This window comes from Drosophila teissieri, chromosome 2L (assembly GCF_016746235.2).
Source record: "Drosophila teissieri strain GT53w chromosome 2L, Prin_Dtei_1.1, whole genome shotgun sequence".
NCBI classification, from domain to species: Eukaryota; Metazoa; Arthropoda; class Insecta; order Diptera; family Drosophilidae; genus Drosophila; species Drosophila teissieri.
The window spans coordinates 22,598,948-22,617,248 of record NC_053029.1 but is presented as its reverse complement, the minus strand read 5'-3'; the positions used below and the strand labels follow the sequence as shown (position 1 = coordinate 22,617,248).

Here is an 18,301-nt window from a genome sequence, read left to right as displayed (position 1 = left end):
TGCGTGCCTTATCGTCATTACTGTCGATATTAGAAAGAATATTAGTAATTTTCTTGAAGTGAGATACTTGCTGTGTTGCTCGTTTGCTCTCAAAAGTCATCATTCTGTTCTCAAACTTCAGCGTAAGATTTGGGTTAACAAGGATATCCTGGCCGATAAGAAAATCTTGCTGTACGATGTCTTCGGCTATATACATCAGTGCTTCGGTGACAGTATTATAGATGATCAATTCGATGATGATTGCTTCGTTTAGAATGCGTACTGCACCACAAATACCATGAATTTGCATTGCACACTTGCATCGTTTGGCGTCGAGTTGTTGTGCTACAGTATTTACTTTATTACACGTAGTACATCGGTGTCGTTTCGGTGGTCGTGGGCATTTTTTCGAAAAATGACCTGGTTCGCCGCAATTAAAGCATTTTAATTTATCGTTTGTTGTTGCAGACTCGTGTTGTTTAGATTTCGGTTCATCGTTCTTCGATACTGGATCGTATTTTGGCAGTTGAAGCCTACCTCGGTTGACAAAATAGTCGTCAATGACGTCACGCATCTGTTTCATCGTTGCAAATTTTATGGTCACAATGCTCTGTTGCTCTCGGTGCTTTAACCCAGTTCGGGCATATCGAATAGTAGCAGACTCGCTTAAATTGTAACGATTTCCAAGGGCTGACATGCGAAAGCAGTACTCCTTGATAGTTTCCTTCTGTCGGCGAACAGCATTTGACATTATGTAGTGAATCTCGGCTTCGTCGGGTGTCGAACCGAACTCATCTCTAATAGCATTCGAAAATTCGCTCCAGGTGGTGTGTAAAACTGGAGACGCATCTAGTCACATTCTGGCAGCGCCCTTTAGTCGAGTATAAATGGCAAGCAAGAGAAGTTTTTCGTCCCAATGATAGTCATTTATCACTCGATTAATGCGATCGATAAATTGATCCACAGAGATACCATTCTCATCCGTTGGATCATACTCTGGCAGGGTATTAGCGATTTCCTTGACCCATGCATGTCGTGTAATCGTGCTTGTGTGTACGATTTCAGCTGTTGGACTCGGTGGTACAGGTATTACGTTGGCTGCAGCCGCCTGTGCACCTTGCGTTGCATTTGTCGCAGCAATTTGCGAACTAATAAAATTTGCCATCATCTCGGCCTGAAGTTGTGCTACCATCGGCATTTCGTCAGTATTTTCATTCGCGAAAGAAACACAAAACTCGATTTCGTCAGACTTTTCGTGGGTCATCAAACGTTGAACTAATTGATCTCGCGATCCAGTTGTGGGCAACTCTCGTTCCCGCAACAGGAACTTTAACTGATCGACTTTCAGTTCTGTAATTTTCATTTTATTTTTTGTCTTATTTAACATCGCGTAATTGTATTTGTATATACCGAATTGGCGTACGTGTTTACGTTTCGTTGCGGAAATATTTTCGCACGCTTACGTTAGCGTTGCGTTTGCGTGATTGTTTTTGCACGGTTACGTTGCGATTCGTTCGTTCTTGCGTTGCGTTACGTTGTCTATATGCCCGCCGTTTGTATGCTTATACCGTTTGTATGAAATACCGCTTGTATATTCACACCGTTTGTATATTCACACCGCTTGCAGACAAATACATATATATTCGTATCAACACATTGATAGATACAACGCTTTGCATCTACGGTCATATGTTTCAATCGTAACTAAGTTCCGTTATTCTTTGCCAACGCGTTCGCTACTGTCTGTCTTTGCTCATGATCATCCCGCTTCTGAACTGTAAGGAGGAATGGCTTTAGAAGTGGTGAGGCATTGAGATTGAGCAAATATTAGTTTATTAAATGAAATTAGATATATGAAATATTAAATGAATTAAATATGATCACGCGTACAGACGCTGCGCGACGGCTTGCTCTTCGACGACGACTGAGCGAACACACATTAGCGTGGCCATCTGTTCTCCCGGGTTACCATTGTGCTTGACAGGCAAGGTTGCCATATGCTTACACATTCATAATACCAACACTAAAAATAGAAGCTAACAAGTACTTTCAAAACTAAAGAAAAATTTTCCAGACCAATTCAAAAATCAATTAACTGAATTATGCACACAGTATAGTGATGTGTTCGGACTGGAAACCGAACCAATATCAACAAACAACTTTTATAAACAAACATTAAGACTTTAAGATGATGAATCGATTTATATAAAAAACTACAGTAGCCCGCGTAGCCATATTGAAGAAATTCAAAAACAAGTAGGGACATTAATTAGCGACAAAATCGTCGAACCGTCTGTATCCGAGTATAACAGCCCACTCCTGTTAGTTCCGAAAAAATCATTACCAAATTCACAAGAGAAGAAATGGCGATTAGTAATTGACTATCGTCAAATAAATAAAAAACTACTTTCTGATAAATTTCCACTGCCTAGAATCTCCCTAGATCAACTAGATCAACTAAATACTTTTCATGCCTTGACTTGATGTCAGGTTTCCACCAAATAGAACTTGAGGAAAACTTAAGGAATATAACATCTTTTTCAACGAGCAATGGCTCATATCGCTTCACGCGATTACCATTTGGTCTTAAAATAGCACCAAATTCATTTCAGTGGATGATGACTATATCATTCTCGGGTTTAGAACCCTCTCAGGCATTCCTTTATATGGATGACTTAATGGTGAAAGGATGTTCAGAAAAACACATGATTAAACACTTAACTGACGTTTTTAATGTATGTAGGAAATATAACCTAAAGTTGCATCCAGAAAAATGTTCATTTTTCATGCACGAAGTGACATTCCCAGGTCACAAATGCACAGACAAAGGAGTATTGCCAGATGACAAGAAATATGACGTCATCAAAAATTATCCTGTCCCTCATGATGCGGACAGCGCAAGACGATTTGTAGCATTCTGCAACTATTATCGTCGATTTATAAGGAACTTCGCCGACTATACACGGCACATAACTAGATTATGTAAAAAGAATGTACCTTTTGAATGGTCAAGCGAATGCCAGAACGCATTCGATTACCTTAAGAAAATCTTATGCACCCCACATTATTACAATATCCTGATTTTCGCAAAGAATTTTTGCATTCTAACTCACAACCGTAACGGGATTTAGCTCCCAATAGCTTATGCATCGTTCATTTACAAAAGGAGATAGCAATAAGAGTACAACGGAACAAGAACTAGCGACAATTCATTGGGCAATTACCCATTTTAGACCATATATTTATGGCAAACATTTCACCATTAAAACGGACCACAGACCTTTAACGTACCTATTTTCTATGACTAATCCCAGTTCTAAATTAACTCGCATGCGGTTAGAGCTTGAAGAATACGACTTCACTGTAGAATACCTAAAGGGGAAAGATAATTCTGTAGCAGACGCACTCTCGCGTATAAATATAACAGAACTCAAAGACATGCAACATAAAGTCCTGAAAGTCACTACCAGGCAACAAAGTAGACAAGATAAAAACTGTACAGTAACAAATAAGGAACTATTGCCTAGGCAAAGTATCCAAAATGTATCTAAGCCCAACGTACACGAAGTCATAACAAATGATGAAGTACGAAAAGTAGTGACTTTGCGAATAACTGAATCTATTTGTTTACTCAAACGAGGAAATAAAGTTATTGCAAGAATTGATGTTGACGATTTATATACCAATGGAATTTTTGATTTAGGTCAGTGCTTCCAAAGGCTTGAAATACAAGCCGGTGTACTAAAAATCAGCCAACTCAAATTGGCACCGAGTGAAAAAATCTTTGAAACCATTTCAATAGATAATTTCAAAAATACGGGCAATATAAAATTAAAATCATTAAGAGTAGCGCTACTCCAGCCGGTGACCATTATAAAAACTGAAAAAGAGATACAATCAATACTGTCTACATATCATGACGATCCAATTCAAGGAGGTCATGCAGGCATTACAAGAACGCTAGCGAAAATAAAATGACGCTATTATTAGAAAAATATGACTCGTCATATAAAAGAGTACATACGTAGATGTCATAAATGTCAAATGTCGAAAACAACGACACATACAAAGACGCCAATGACCCACACAGAAACCCCAACAAATGCTTTTGATATAGTGATAGTGGACACAGTAGGTCCACTACCGAAATCAGAATATGGCAACGAATACATCGTCACACTTATATGTGATTTAACGAAGTATCTAGTAACCATACCGGTTGCAAACAAAAGCGCAAATACTGTCGCAAAAGCTATATTCGAAAATTGTATACTAAAGTACGGTCCAATGAAGACGTTCATTTCGGACATGGGTACCGAGTATAAAAATAAAGTAATTTTAGATATGTGCAAATACATGAAGATAGAAAACCTAACATCTACCGCATATCATCACCAAACTTTAGGGACAATAGAACGAAGTCATAGAACATGCAATGAATACATTCGTTCATACATCTCTGCAGATAAAACTGATTGGGACGTTTGGATACAATATTTTACATATTTTTTCAACACAAAACCATCAGTCATGCATGATTACTGTCCATATGAACTAGTCTTTGGAAGATTACCAAGGCAGTTCGCAAATTTTAATAAAAGAGATAGAATATAACCACTGTATAATGTAGAAGATTACTCTAAGGAAATAAAATTTAGATTAGAAATAGCATATAAAAGAGCTAGACTTATGTTAGAAAAAGCGAAGTCTTATAGAAAATAACTTTATGATAAGAAAACTTCAGATTTTCAATTAAAAATAGGAGATAAAGTTATACTATACCCTATAAATATACTAAACTAATGGGTACAACATATCTTCAAAACATTGTGACACTTTGTCATAATAAACATAACGTTCAAGTACCCAAAAGACCACCAACAATTACACAAGTGTTCCAGCGCTCAAGTAATATGATCTATCGCTTATACATAAGCCGATCGCGGAGCGTGGGAATGCTGAGCATGCACTTTGCAGCTCAAGTGGTCAGACCATATATGACATATGCATGCCTTCTGCATACATATGTATATGTATATGGAACTATATGTATATAATATATATAATAAGTACTATATATACAGGTCAGCTCAGCCCAAGTTGAGCGCATAAGAAACATTCGAATAAAGTAACTCTAACTGAGCAGACGCTCTGACTCTAAAACACTGAACCTTCTTTGGGATCCTTGCGAACATCATACCAGGCACGCGGGGCCAGCAAACGGACGCGGGGCCAGGCACGCGGGCCGGCAAGTCGACGCAAGGCTGCCGCAGTCGCGGAAACGAGGAGGCAAGCTGGACTCCAGGGCGCTTGGGTCCAGGGCCAGCAACCCCGGAGCATCAAGGAGCATTTCATCGAGTGGGAGGAGCTAGAAACAAAAGAGAGGATGAGTAAACATGGCGATTTATACGCAAAAAGGCGCAACTTAGATCCATTTAGCTGCAACTGCGAAATCCACGTGCGTAAAGAAAATCGGGATGGGGACGCTACGATAATAGCGGTCGATCGATAGTGAGATCGATGGGGAACAAAAATACTGGATTTTATATTGATTTTCAACACGCTGTCACACTATTGACAGCAATCGGCACGACATCGGAACATAGATAGGAACATGAAGTGGCAACGCCGGTCGCCAACATCGATAACTCGATCGTGGTGAGTATCGGTGGAGTTGCCAGAGATAAAAAGCGATAAAAAGGCGGGAAATTTGAATATAGAGCTGGTGACCAGAAGCAGACGGCAACAGACGCAGGAAGCTGGAGAAGGGCGCGAGGATCGAGATGCCTAGGCTGAGGCTGCCGGGCTGAGATCAAGGAGGCGCAGGTCGACGAGAGGAGTGAGGAACGACACAGTTCGAGGATCAAGATGCCACGTCGAGATGCTGAAAGACGGGGTCAAATAGGCTGAGACGTAAAGGCTGCGATCAGGAAGGCGCAAGGATGTTCAAGATGCCAAGTCACAACTGCCAGGCTGAGAACGAAGGGCGCAGGGTCGACGAGAGGAGATCGAGGAAGCTGCCCATGCGAGGAGGAACGTGTGCAAAAAGGGAAATAATGGGATTCCCGCGGCCTATATAAGAGACGGCGCAGCTCGGGACAGTCAATAAGAAAGTGCGCGGAGAGCCATACAGCCACTCAGTCGATCGGGAAAAGTACTGCCACACGGGCAGACAGCCGATTCGGAACAGTGCGTGGCGAGCTACATAGTGAAGCGAACAAGTGAATGTACAAGTGCGTCGAAGCGAGCATCCAGAGAGGATCTCCGCAAGCAGGGACCAGCGAAGGACAAGCGAACACCAGGACCTATAGTGGTCAGAAAGGGACGGTGGAGTCAGTGGTCGCAAAGGGGGTTTGGGGAGGAGCGCTAGCTTGTCTCACGGACGATACACCCTGCCCCATAACATCCTAAGCCCCGGTCGAGACCGCAGGTGATCCTTCGGCAAGGGCGACGAGTGCCTGGCATACGCAGGAAGGGACGGTGGAGTCAGTGGTCGGCAAAGGTGGTTCGGGGAGAGGACTGGCTCACGGACGATACACCCTGTCACCTTAGGATGCTAAGCCCCAGTCGAGCCGGCACGGATCCGCCATCAAGAGCGACGCAGGACGACGAAAGGAGGACGGCGAAGGAGCGACGACGTTATCCGAAGGCGAGGATCACAGGATTTTCTTCAGCAAGTGTCACTGAATAAAGGTGGTTTAAATCTGAAACTCTGTCTTCTTCTTGGTCGGGCAATCACACAAATCATAAATTTGGTGGGACGAACAAACAAACTCTCTGAGCTAGCAGTTGCAATTCGTAGCGAGCAGGAACTAAGAAAACAGTTCGTTACAGTGTGTGTGTGTGTGTCCCGATCCATCCAGCGTCACGCCTGTTGCCCGTGCGTGTGCCGTTGGCGAGTCCAAAGTCCCTAAACTTTACACGCATTTTTCTTAGAACTTTGGCTTGTGCACGTCTGCACTCGTTGCCGTTTTTTTGTCCACAAGACAGTTCACACAAAAAGAGCAATAAACGTCGAAAATTCAGAGCTGCAATAAAATTAAATTATCACCCCCTAAATAGCTCACAGAGCTATAAAATAATCACCCTCTAGCATAAAATAGCTCACAAAGTCAAACTTGTACAGAATCGAAGTACGATAGACTATGACATTTAAAGACTTAATTTTAGTTCGTGTAAAAAGCATAAAGCAACTAAGGAAAGGCCTATAGATATCATTTTTAAAAGCATCCTTTTGAGTTGTCACCATTTTCCACTTCCAAATCGCAATCGAAGTTCACTCTGTTATCCTGTCATTACCCCATTATCTTTCGTAAAAGCTTCAAGTAAACTTCTCGTCACATACTTTTCGTTAAAATTACTTGCAAATTACATTATTATCATTATCAGGCATGCTCCGGTAATCGTAATTTCTTTTCTAATTCGATTTGGGCAAAATCTTTCGATTTCGTGCTCTCGGTTTAGGTGCTCTGATTTTCGCAAAAGTTTTACCATCGGAATGTTTTGTTTTTTCATCGCTTCTTGTTGCTCAGACACCTGATTTTTTTTTTTTTCAAAATAAAACCACTTAAAAAAATGCCTTTTATATTTGCAATTGCTTGTTTTGAAGCCAGGAGAAGGCAGAAATGGGAGGGCTTGAGAAAATCTAGAACTATCACCTTTTGCACAGCTTTAATTCCGATGTTCTCAATTACTATTTCACTGCTCTTTGACAATTTAAGTAATTAAATTAAATAGCATTATTTACGAACAACACTTTTGGCCCTCCTTTTAATTAATTAATAAATTACTTTATATTCTGCGTTTCGTCCATCAATAGACCACTGAGAAAACTATTTTTCCCTTAGTAAATATGATCTGATTTGATATAAAATTTTACAAATTTGAAAACCGTAGCACCAATTTTTATACCGTTACTCGTAGAGTAAAAGGGTATACTAGATTCGTTGAAAAGTATGTAACAGGCAGAAGGAAGCGTTTCCGACCATATAAAGTATATATATTCTTGATCAGGATCAATAGCCGAGTCGATCTGGCCATGTCCGTCTGTCCGTCTGTCTGTCCGTCCGTATGAACGTCGAGATCTCAGGAACTACAAAAGATAGAAAGTTGAGATTAAGCATACAGACTCCAGGGACATGTTGCCACGCCCACTCTAACGCCCACAAACCGCCTAAAACTGCCACGCCCACACTTTTGAAAAAGGTTTTGATTTTTTTTCATTTTTGTATTAGTCTTGTAAATTTTGATCGATTTGCTAAAAAACTTTTTGCCACGCCCACTATAACGCCCACAAACAGCCAAAAACTGCCACGCCCACACTTTTGAAAAATGTTTTGATATTTTTTCATTTTTGTATTAGTCTTGTAAATTTTTATCGATTTCCCAAAAAACTTTTTGCCACGCCCACTCTAACGCCCACAAACCGCCAAAAACTCTCCTTCGCACTTCCAGTAGCTGAGTAACGGGTATCAGATAGTCGGGGAACTCGACTATAGCGTTCTCTCTTGTTCTGTTTCAAATCGAAATCTTAAAATTCTTACGAATTTGATTACCGAAGAATGCCTTATTATTTTGATTAATAGTATGGTCTTACAGGCTTAGTCAAAATACATAGCTTTAAGATCTTGAATGTAAACATGGATATTGTAATTTAAAATCAAAAGTCATTTAAAGATTTGATACTTAATCGAGAGTGCTCGGTAGCTCAACGAAATTATACATTTCTTGGATGGTAATTGGTTATTTTTTGGCCGCTTGAATACTACTGTCCAAACACATCGACCAAAATTTTGCCAACAATTTTATACCGCTTTTGTATATAATGTTTATACCCGATACTCGTAAAGTAAACGGGTATACTAGATTCGTTGAAAAGTATGTAACAGGCAGAAGGAAGCGTTTCCGACCATATAAAGTATATATATTCTTGATCAGGATCAGTAGCTTAGTCGATTTGGCCATGTCCGTCTGTCCGTCCGTCTGTCCGTCCGTATGAACGTCGAGATCTCAGGAACTACAAAAGCTAGAAAGTTGAGATTAAGCATAAAGACTCCAGGGACATAGACGCTGCGCAAGTTTGTCGATTCATATTGCCACGCCCACTCTAACGCCCACAAACCGCCCAAAACTGCCACGTCCACACTTTTGAAAAATGTTTCGATATTTTTTCATTTTTGTATTAGTCTTGTAAATTTCTAACGATTTGCCAACAAACTTTTTTCCACGGCCTCTCTAACGCCCAAAAACCGCCAAAGCCAAAAGCTGCCACGCCCACACTTTTGAAAAATGTTTTGATATTTTTTAATTTTTTATCGATTTGCCAAAAAACTTTTTGCAACGGCCACTCTAACGCCCACAAAACCGCCAAAAACTGTATGTGCTGAAGACTCTCCTTCGCACTTCGAGAAGCTGAGTAACGGGTATCAGATAGTCGGGGAACTCGACTATAGCGTTCTCTCTTGTTTTGGATTGGACTTGTTGTATTCTTAATATTAGGCCCTAACATACCCCTTATTAAAAAAGGTAACGATTTTAATTTTTTTTTTTTCTATGTTCATACTGTATAGCCCTTTAGATTTCGTAACTCTTCAAAGTCCTCATATCTTGATAAATAACACGTAGTTCTATAAAAAAAAGCTTTTCGAAGCATATACTAATCAATATTTAAATGCTGATACTAAAATGATCTACGAATCTATCTGGACAACGTATTAAGGTATGTATGCTTCAACTAACAGTGGGAAATTTATAATATCTTCAAAAACATCAGTAAATAACTAGTGACTATTAGAAAATGTATCTAAACAGTTTTTAGAAAAAAATAAAATAATTTTATATAAAACGCACATATCCATGATATTGGTAATATACCAAAATAATACATTTTTTAAAAAGCAAACACATTTATCAATTTATAACGATAGAAAAATATTTTTCTTGAAAAAATATCGATGTATATGTATTATATAGGCTTTTTTGGTCTGCAGAAATTGAATATACGTATTTGGGTTCGTCAGCTTGATAAGTTTAACCGGAATAAACATTTATTTTGCCGTTGCATAAAAATGTACATCACAACGGGCAAAGCGTTTCCGCTGCTGAAAATAACTTTACGTGATGCTTTTTTTCATAGTCAGAGATGGCCAGGTAACGTACGCCTTTTTGTCGTCAAAAATAGGCAGGTAGATACATACGTTGTATTTAATGCGCAATTGCTATAAGTATGTTCCTATGTATGTACATACATATGTGAATACATATCTACGCATTCGTATTAATATTTGTATATACTTTCGTACATAGCTGTTCAACAATTCCACTTGACTGCCGCAATGGGAAATTATGTGAATGAAGCCTCAATACCTCTTCCGATTAATGTGGACTCTGCGGAAACATCTCGATTCTCCCCCCAGCGCTCGCGTGACATTTCGTCTACAGTGATTAATGCACAAGCACCAATCTCAAGCATTGATATCACTATTGACAACAGTCACGCAGTCCTAAGCGACTCAAATATTTGTCAAGATCCCCATGTACAGTCCTATGATTGCTTTGGGTTGATCAGTCTTAATTCCGCGATGCAAAGCAATGTACCAACACCGTTTGGGGGGCTCAACAAGTTTTCGCACCTTAACATGCCGGGCGGACAGTGGTCCCAGGAATTTAAGTTTACAGCACAAAACATGCAGTGCTCTCACTACAGCGGTCTTCGCGACAGTTTGCGAGCGGATTGGGCGACTTACGATCAGAATGCTACTTTTAATGGCCAAGGTGAGGAGCTTCGCTAAAGAACTACTGAGTAAAAAATACATGACTATTAGTTTTATATATGGATATTTCATATCATATATTATATCCTATACATACATATTATCCTATTGTAAGTATAGATGCTTTTACATGTCTGCATATATCATGAACTCAATCTGAGGATTGGATATCCTATATCTTATACCTCAAGATTTACGAAATTAATTATTAAAGGAGTATATTATAGCCTTAAGGGCTAAAGAAGAGAATTGACAAAAGAAATTATAAAACTAAAAGAAAATCAAAACATGCTTTAAAAGTTTGGGAAAGACAGTTGTGGCCGTTTCGTGGGCGTTACGGTGAGCATTACCAAGATATTACCGATGGAAATTGGTAAGACAAAGTAAATAACAAAAAAATTATAACATTTCTGAAACTAATTTGCACAGTGTAGGCGTCGTGTGCTTAATTTGCACGTTGAAGCTTTTATAGATTTGAATGTCGGCGTTCATACGGACGATCATGGCTAGATCCACTCGTCTAGTGATCCTGATCGAAAGTCGCTTTCCCTTTATCTGTTGCATAATCTTTATTGAATTTAGAACACCCTCTTAACCTTTTTTTCGTAAAAGAGAACGGGCATAAAACTAAAACTAAAATAAAATAGTTGTACTCTTTATAAAAACGTGTGTATGGTTTTCTGATATGCATTCTTAACACTTGCATTTACATAAAACGTATTTTAAACTAATTTTACAGGATTTTTTACTCGAAGAAATTATAGCACACAACCGCCTATGCAAAACTCTCTAACAGCAGCAATATCGAGGTCGCTTTCCACAAAAACATCTACAGATTCGAAACTAAGTAAAAGTGAGAGGCTGAAGAGGGCGTTTAAGGAATATGGAGCGCCTATTGTGGGCTTTCACGTAGGAATTTCTTTGATTTCCCTTGGCGGTTTCTATGTGCTTGTATCAAGGTAAAGTAATACAATTATTTTACAAACAAAAATGTCCCCAGCGTTTGACTACGAATTCTGGTGGAGCCTGGCTTCCAAATTACAATACTATAAGTTCATACTACTATACTTACTATACAATAAGATTATTTTATTGGTTTTTTTACCTGTTACGCGTAGCGCAAATTGGTATATTAGATTTGGTGGTGATACCTAAAAGACTAAAGAAAGCTTCACTGCACAAGTCGATCTAGTCATCGTCTGCATATCATATCAGTCTCTCATTTTGTAAGTCGTTCAGTTAGTATAACCAAAGACATTATAATAACAAGATGCGTAACGGCCATACATTAGTTTTGCACTATGCAGCCACTTTTTTGGTGACGACCAAAATTGCTCTCTTTTCGCTCGCCTAAAATTGAGAGCGTAAAAATCTAAAAATAGAATTGTCTTACTTGTGTGAGTTAAAACATTAAAGGAGATAGTGTGTATGTGTGCGTGCTTCTGCTAGAAGACGATTATCGGGCCGAAATCAATTTTGATCTAAGAAACGAATTTGATTAATGTTTTGGTCAATTTCCATTCAAAACTATTATGGTTTGAAAGAAGTTTTTTTAATATTCGTTTGATAAAATCGCCGCTCGAATTAGCTACCGGTTACATATTTATATTTATATTGATAATTATTAATATGTAATATATTTCCGTACTTTACCAATGCAACAAAACGACTTTAATTGATTATAAATACAATTATATAGCGAAATTTAAAAAAAATCGAGGAGCTATACGTATAGTCAGCTTTAAGCAAACGTTTTAAGAGAAAAAAAAAACGTATTAAAAGGAAAAACAAAAAAAATTGGCGCGCTTTTCTGCCTACCCATAATTGCGCGCTGTTTTAAAAACAACAAAATGAAATATAAGAAAATAATTTAAATGAATCTTAGTTGCATTTTAAATACTGAAAATGGATAATTTTCATACTAGTAATTTGACTAAATAACTACAGTAAATAATTAAAACGTAAAAAAGTAAATTATTATTACTACTGTAATTTAAAACAAAGAATTTCCAAAAAAAATAAATTACATTTCAAAAGTAAATATTTCATACAAATAATTCATATTAAAAAATTAATATTTATAAAATAAATAAAAATATGGAATCTGTTTATTGCAAAATTGATTTCTTGAAGCACGAAGTGCGGACATAAGCACCGAAGAATCATTGTCTTCTTATATTTTTCACACGTCGCACGCTGAATACTCTAATGACAATTATTCTAATATAAAGTCATCTTTTAAAATTATTATGAATTTTTTGTACATAGATTGTGCTATTATTATTTCTGTGTTAAATTTGAATAATTGTTATGTTAAGGCAATGCAAGACTAGAGTTTTTAAGTGGTGTCAATTTATAAAAAATAATATAGGTTTAAAGTCTAAGAACTTCTAAGATGAAGGGCATATTTTGTCATTTTTACAATGCATGTGCATACGTGTGCACCAATACAGTGGTCAGCTGTCGCTGTATGCGTACAAGAGAGCTGGTGGCTCTAGAGCTCTCCGCTCTCTGGCTTTTGAATAAAATTTCGAGAGAGCCTCGAGCCACTTGAAAAGCCACCACGAAAAAATCGTGTGCAAAAAAATCGTATGGCGTTACGCATCTTGTTATTCTAATGTCTTTGGTATAACCGTCGATATCGCTTTAACTATATATACTAAAATGTTCAGAATAGTTAGTTTATTTTTGCGTCTAGGAATCGAAAGTATTTTTGAAAAAATTGCCGCGTTCTGAAAATACCTACATGTCTACACTTGGAATAATTAATATTTCTTTATTATTAAATTGGGTGTTATGTATTTATACAGTCAACATCTGAAGATTCAATAAAACCTCACCAAATAGCAATATGTTACACTTTAAATGTTATAAAGACGTTATAAATTAAAGGCATATCAAGGTCTAAGACGTCATAGTGGTATGAGAATTTCAGTAACCACCGCACATTTCCTTAGACTGCCGCACGCTAAGTAACTTTGTATTTGTTTTCCAATATTCTTTTATATTCATGTTCAGTTTTTTTATTTTTTGAACGCATTAAAAGACAAAATTAAATCCCATTAATCTAATTTACGTGCACCAGACGAATTTTAGTGAAATGACTTAATTGGCGTGGCATTTTAGCATACTGAAAGGTACTGAAAAAGTCATAATTTCATTTTAAAAACTTTAAAATATTTTTATAAAATTATGGAGTTGTTTTTAGGTGCACTTGAATCTGCAGGCTTAGTCTTGACTTTCTGGTGTGTAGTTCACGACACGAGCTTCATCTAATGATTTTGACCCAGTATATACTTACATTTTACCTGCTAAAACATTTTAACAAATACACTTTAGTTTACCCTACAGAATAATTAACATTGAAAGTAATTCTAAATTGCACAAAAATAAAACAAATAATATTAATTGTTTGGGGCTATATGGTGTCCTGCTGAATATGATCAGTTTGAACCCTTATTTTTAATTACACTTTATACGCTGCTCTTGGTCTATTTCACAGTGGCATAAACTTGGTACCAGCTCTGGAGTTTATTGGAATCGCATCACCCGCCATTGTGGAAAAAGTGGCCACAGGGAGCACCTTTATTGTTGCGTACGCTGTACACAAAGTGTTTGCCCCTGCTAGAATAAGTATCACGTTAGGTTCTGTACCATTAATTGTACGCTATATTAGATCTAAAAAATCGGATATATGAAAACCAAAAAATACTTAGCGCTAAGAATTATAATATCTTATCAATAACGGATTTTATTTTGTATAATTTGTACACGAAGTAAATATGTGATAGAATATGTGACGCGTCCGCGCACAATAATATATAATACATAATACATAATAATAAAAAAAAACCAAGATATAATAAATAATCATACAACCACACCCTCATAAACAAGTTCAAATTCAGGGTCCTGCTTACGTATCTACGCTGACTTCAGGGTCCTGCTTACTTCTATACGTTGACTTTAGGGTCCCGTATAATTCTCTACGCTAACTTCAGGGTCCCGTATAATTCTCTACGCTGACTTCAGGGTCCCACATACTTCTCTACGCTGACTTCAGGGTCCCGCATAATTCTCTACGGTGACTTTAGGGTCCCGTATAATTCTCTACGCTAACTTCAGGGTCCCGTATAATTCTCTACGCTGACTTCAGGGTCCCACATAATTCTCTACGCTGACTTCAGGGTCCCGCATACTTCTCTACGCTGACTTCAGGGTCCCGTATAATTCTCTACGCTGACTTCAGGGTCCCACATAATTCTCTACGCTGACTTCAGGGTCCCACATAATTCTCTACGGTGACTTCAGGGTCCCATATAATTCTCTACGCTGACTTCAGGGTCCCGTATAATTCTCTACGCTGACTTCAGGGTCCCGTATAATTCTCTACGCTGACTTCAGGGTCCCACATAATTCTCTACGCTGACTTCAGGGTCCCACATAATTCTCTACGCTGATTCCAGGGTACTCGACGAAATTCGGAGCGGCCGCATACGGAAGACCGCGTCCCCGGACGAAGACGCGAGGTACGAAGAGCCCCGCTGTGGAAGCCGGAAACTAGGCCGAGGGAGTCCCGGAAAGTTCTACGTAATTGTTGTAACCAAGAAAAGGAATGAATAAACTCTGCGTCTATATTTAAGCCTAGTTAAGGTTAACTCTGCGCGTTATCACTGGGACTCGGATCGGGGATTCCTCTCTAGCACCACTGTCCTGAAACAAAGAAATTTCCTGGACGACCCTGGCCATCCCTGACTACCCGAGGCACGGCTGAACGTCACAAATATATATTTCAAAGCTATTCATAACGACTTTACTTTAAATAATTATTGTTCTTCTTTCTTTGGTTTGTGTATTTAGGCTGAGCATTCAAGCCACAATAGGGCTGGGTAGACTTTTTTATAATATTTATAAACCAATATGAAATCGCTTGGAGCAAAAAACACATCAAACACTTAGAGCTTTCTTTAAAACTGCAAAATACGGTGTCCTCCCTGCCCCACGTGCAACTTTGTTATTATTTGTATTAAACTACGCAGCTATCGATCTTCTAAGAGCGACAAAATTTCGAGCCTCATCAGATTCTTGGATCGCCTGGTGCGATCTCGTGTGAGGTTACCAAGATAGTGTCCATGTTACTAGAGCGTGGCGTAGTCGTGACCGTCTGAGTGAATTGCGAGACCTAGGTTAGTGAAAACAGGCAGCCCCAAAGTTACTTAATAGCGCATGCAAATTGCGTATTGATCGAGTTCCTTTTTTGTAGGAAGTAAACAGAGCGATCTACAGTAACCTCTATTTCAATCTTCAGATGATTCCACCATCCAAGTTATCGGAGCTCCAATTAATCACAAACTCATGCGGTTCTCATGATGATCCTTTAATTAAATACCGACACAAAAATATAATTCTTTATCGAAAATAACACAAAAAACAACAATTGGTATCGATAACTCCAAAACTAATTTGGATAGATTTTTTATTTTCATAAAGCTAATACAAGAATTACCATTACCAATTTCCATTTCTTAGTTCCCAAATATTTATTTGGTTCTAATATCCCACACTTGTTTTGAGACTTACTTTCGAAAGAACTTTTCAGAACTCTATTTCACTTTTTTAGTACAGTGTAAGGAGGGAGTCAAATTTACCTTTATTAAGACCTTAGAACTCAGAACTGGCGCGTTTTGCTCAATACAAAATTGTATTAAATATGAAAATTAATACAATACTGTATTCCAAAAAAAACGTAAAAATTGAAATATTAAGCTACAGTTGCCAAAAAAATAATAGCATCACCATAACGTATTTCATTCTCGCTCAAATAAATTAAGGTTGTGGTACCGATAGTACGAAATGCCGATTTTTCGCTTAATGCTAGATATTTTTCGCATCCGAAAATGATAACAAATTTTTGAATTGTCCATACCTTTATTTTTTATAATTTTTTTTTTAGCTACAAGGGGTAAAATGGGGCGAAAACAAAAATGACTTACAAACTTGGCCATGGTCTTGATCCCTTTTAATAGTTTTCGGTTTACCTATATTAAAATTATCAATAGAGCTTTTTTACTTTCAATCCAATCTGTCGTATTTGTTTCAAATAATAGTCCATAACAATTTTATATCCAATATTTTTGGTTTCCAGAGTTTTTCAAAAGGGAGCTAATTTCTGTGTTCGGCATAATTACAAACTTCACATTTGTTAATGATATTTTGAATTGGTTTCATTGCGCCTGGATAATAGTATTATGTTTTTTAATTGAAGTATGATCTTTTCGCACACTTCTAATATATTTTCATGAAAGTCTAGCTTGGGAGTGTTACAAAAGTTTTCAGTAATTTCGTTCAAGTATTTGGTTTAATTATTTCCATATAGGCTCGTTGACAAAATCGTTGTCACGTCGCTATAAATTATTTTATTAATAGTTTTTTTAAAGTAGTGATTAAGTTCTTTAGAGTCTGGTTTTCATTTTTCAAATACCTGTTGGCAACTTAATACGTGAATACGTTGTTCGGTAATTTTTATGCAATCACCATTGTCTTCTTGTGCGCTGTGCACCGTTGCTGAAGTTGTATTTTAATTGTCCTCATTTTGGAATTCTTTGTCGTCTTTATAATTCTGGACAACGTATGTTGTTATGCAGCCAAACAAGTGGTTTAAGGTCAGTTCGTATTTTTAAACTTCATCCGAAGAGATAAGGGCGGTAATATTTAGTTTCCCACATTGTGTCTAGTGAGTCTTTCCATGGATTCATAATTAAACTCATATTCGTTTAAAATTCTACTGGAAAAATTATGGGTTTACCTTTTTGGGATAATACTGCATCTAATGTAAAATTTAAATCGATTATTAGCTTCATTCTTTAGGCAAAGCGTATTTTCTTTAGCGATTTGCGAAATCTTTGATTGATGATGTAACATACACCCTTTTTGTAAGATCATAAGACTTTGAAGACAACCAGAATATAAAGCAGGGGAAGGGGTACTATCATCGCGTTGAGTCAGACGGAACGCGACAAAGAAAATGCAAGTCGACAATAAACGAGTGTCCGATGACCAGTTCAGCGGCCGCAATAGGTCACAGAAAAAAAAACCCTACTCCAATTACGGGTACAGTTCACCAAAGGGGGTATTGACTCTCAAAATAGGGGAAATCTAGAAATATGACTCCTAGGTGGGAACACTTGGCATAGAAGACCGATGCCCGGAGTAGCTCAGAAAAAGCTCTAAGCCGGTATAAAAAGACCGTAGCCCACCGATAAAGTAGTCAATACCCGAGAAGAGCATACTCGAGAGTCAAGACTGGAGAGTCAGCTCTCTAGAGCCAATACTCGAGTAGTCGGGACTCAATTCTCGAGATTCCCTTTTCGAGATTTCATCCTCGCGATTCTACTCTCGGGAAGTCTATCATATTTAAGTGAAAACTGTCTTAAACGCCAAGAACTTCGGTCAAAATAAAACTGCCGAGAAGAGCGAGGACTCAATCCTACACCAGCCTCCAGGATAACAGGACTTAGACTGGAAGGATCAAGGTTCAGCACAAGGAATAC

General features: G+C 37.9%; 1 protein-coding gene and 1 long non-coding RNA gene across 2 annotated transcripts; one reads left to right on the top strand and one right to left on the bottom strand.

Moving 5' to 3' along the window:
• Positions 1-4,666: 4,666 nt before the first annotated feature.
• On the bottom strand, positions 4,667-5,541 carry LOC122611579. Its single transcript, XR_006325539.1, has 2 exons — positions 5,405-5,541; positions 4,667-5,347 (listed from the first exon to the last, which is right to left on the bottom strand). It is a non-coding gene; the product is annotated as an uncharacterized LOC122611579 (long non-coding RNA).
• A 4,414-nt stretch (positions 5,542-9,955) lies between these two features.
• Positions 9,956-14,634, top strand: LOC122611575. Its single transcript, XM_043784757.1, has 4 exons — positions 9,956-10,128; positions 10,285-10,752; positions 11,491-11,710; positions 14,254-14,634. The coding sequence occupies exons 1-4, from the start codon at positions 10,047-10,049 to the stop codon at positions 14,447-14,449; spliced, it is 966 nt and encodes a 321-aa protein (XP_043640692.1). The 5' UTR covers positions 9,956-10,046; the 3' UTR covers positions 14,450-14,634.
• The last annotated feature ends 3,667 nt before the right edge of the window (positions 14,635-18,301 follow it).

What these genes read in the sequence shown, in the direction of transcription:
- LOC122611575 (XM_043784757.1), top strand. Translation starts at nt 10,047, where the DNA reads ATGTACATCACAACGGGCAAAGCGTTTCCGCTGCTGAAAATAACTTTA. An exon ending in TCATAGTCAGAGATGGCCAG is followed by an intron (nt 10,129 to 10,284) that starts GTAACGTACGCC and finishes TTTCGTACATAG; the next exon opens with CTGTTCAACAATTCCACTTG. An exon ending in TGCTACTTTTAATGGCCAAG is followed by an intron (nt 10,753 to 11,490) that starts GTGAGGAGCTTC and finishes CTAATTTTACAG; the next exon opens with GATTTTTTACTCGAAGAAAT.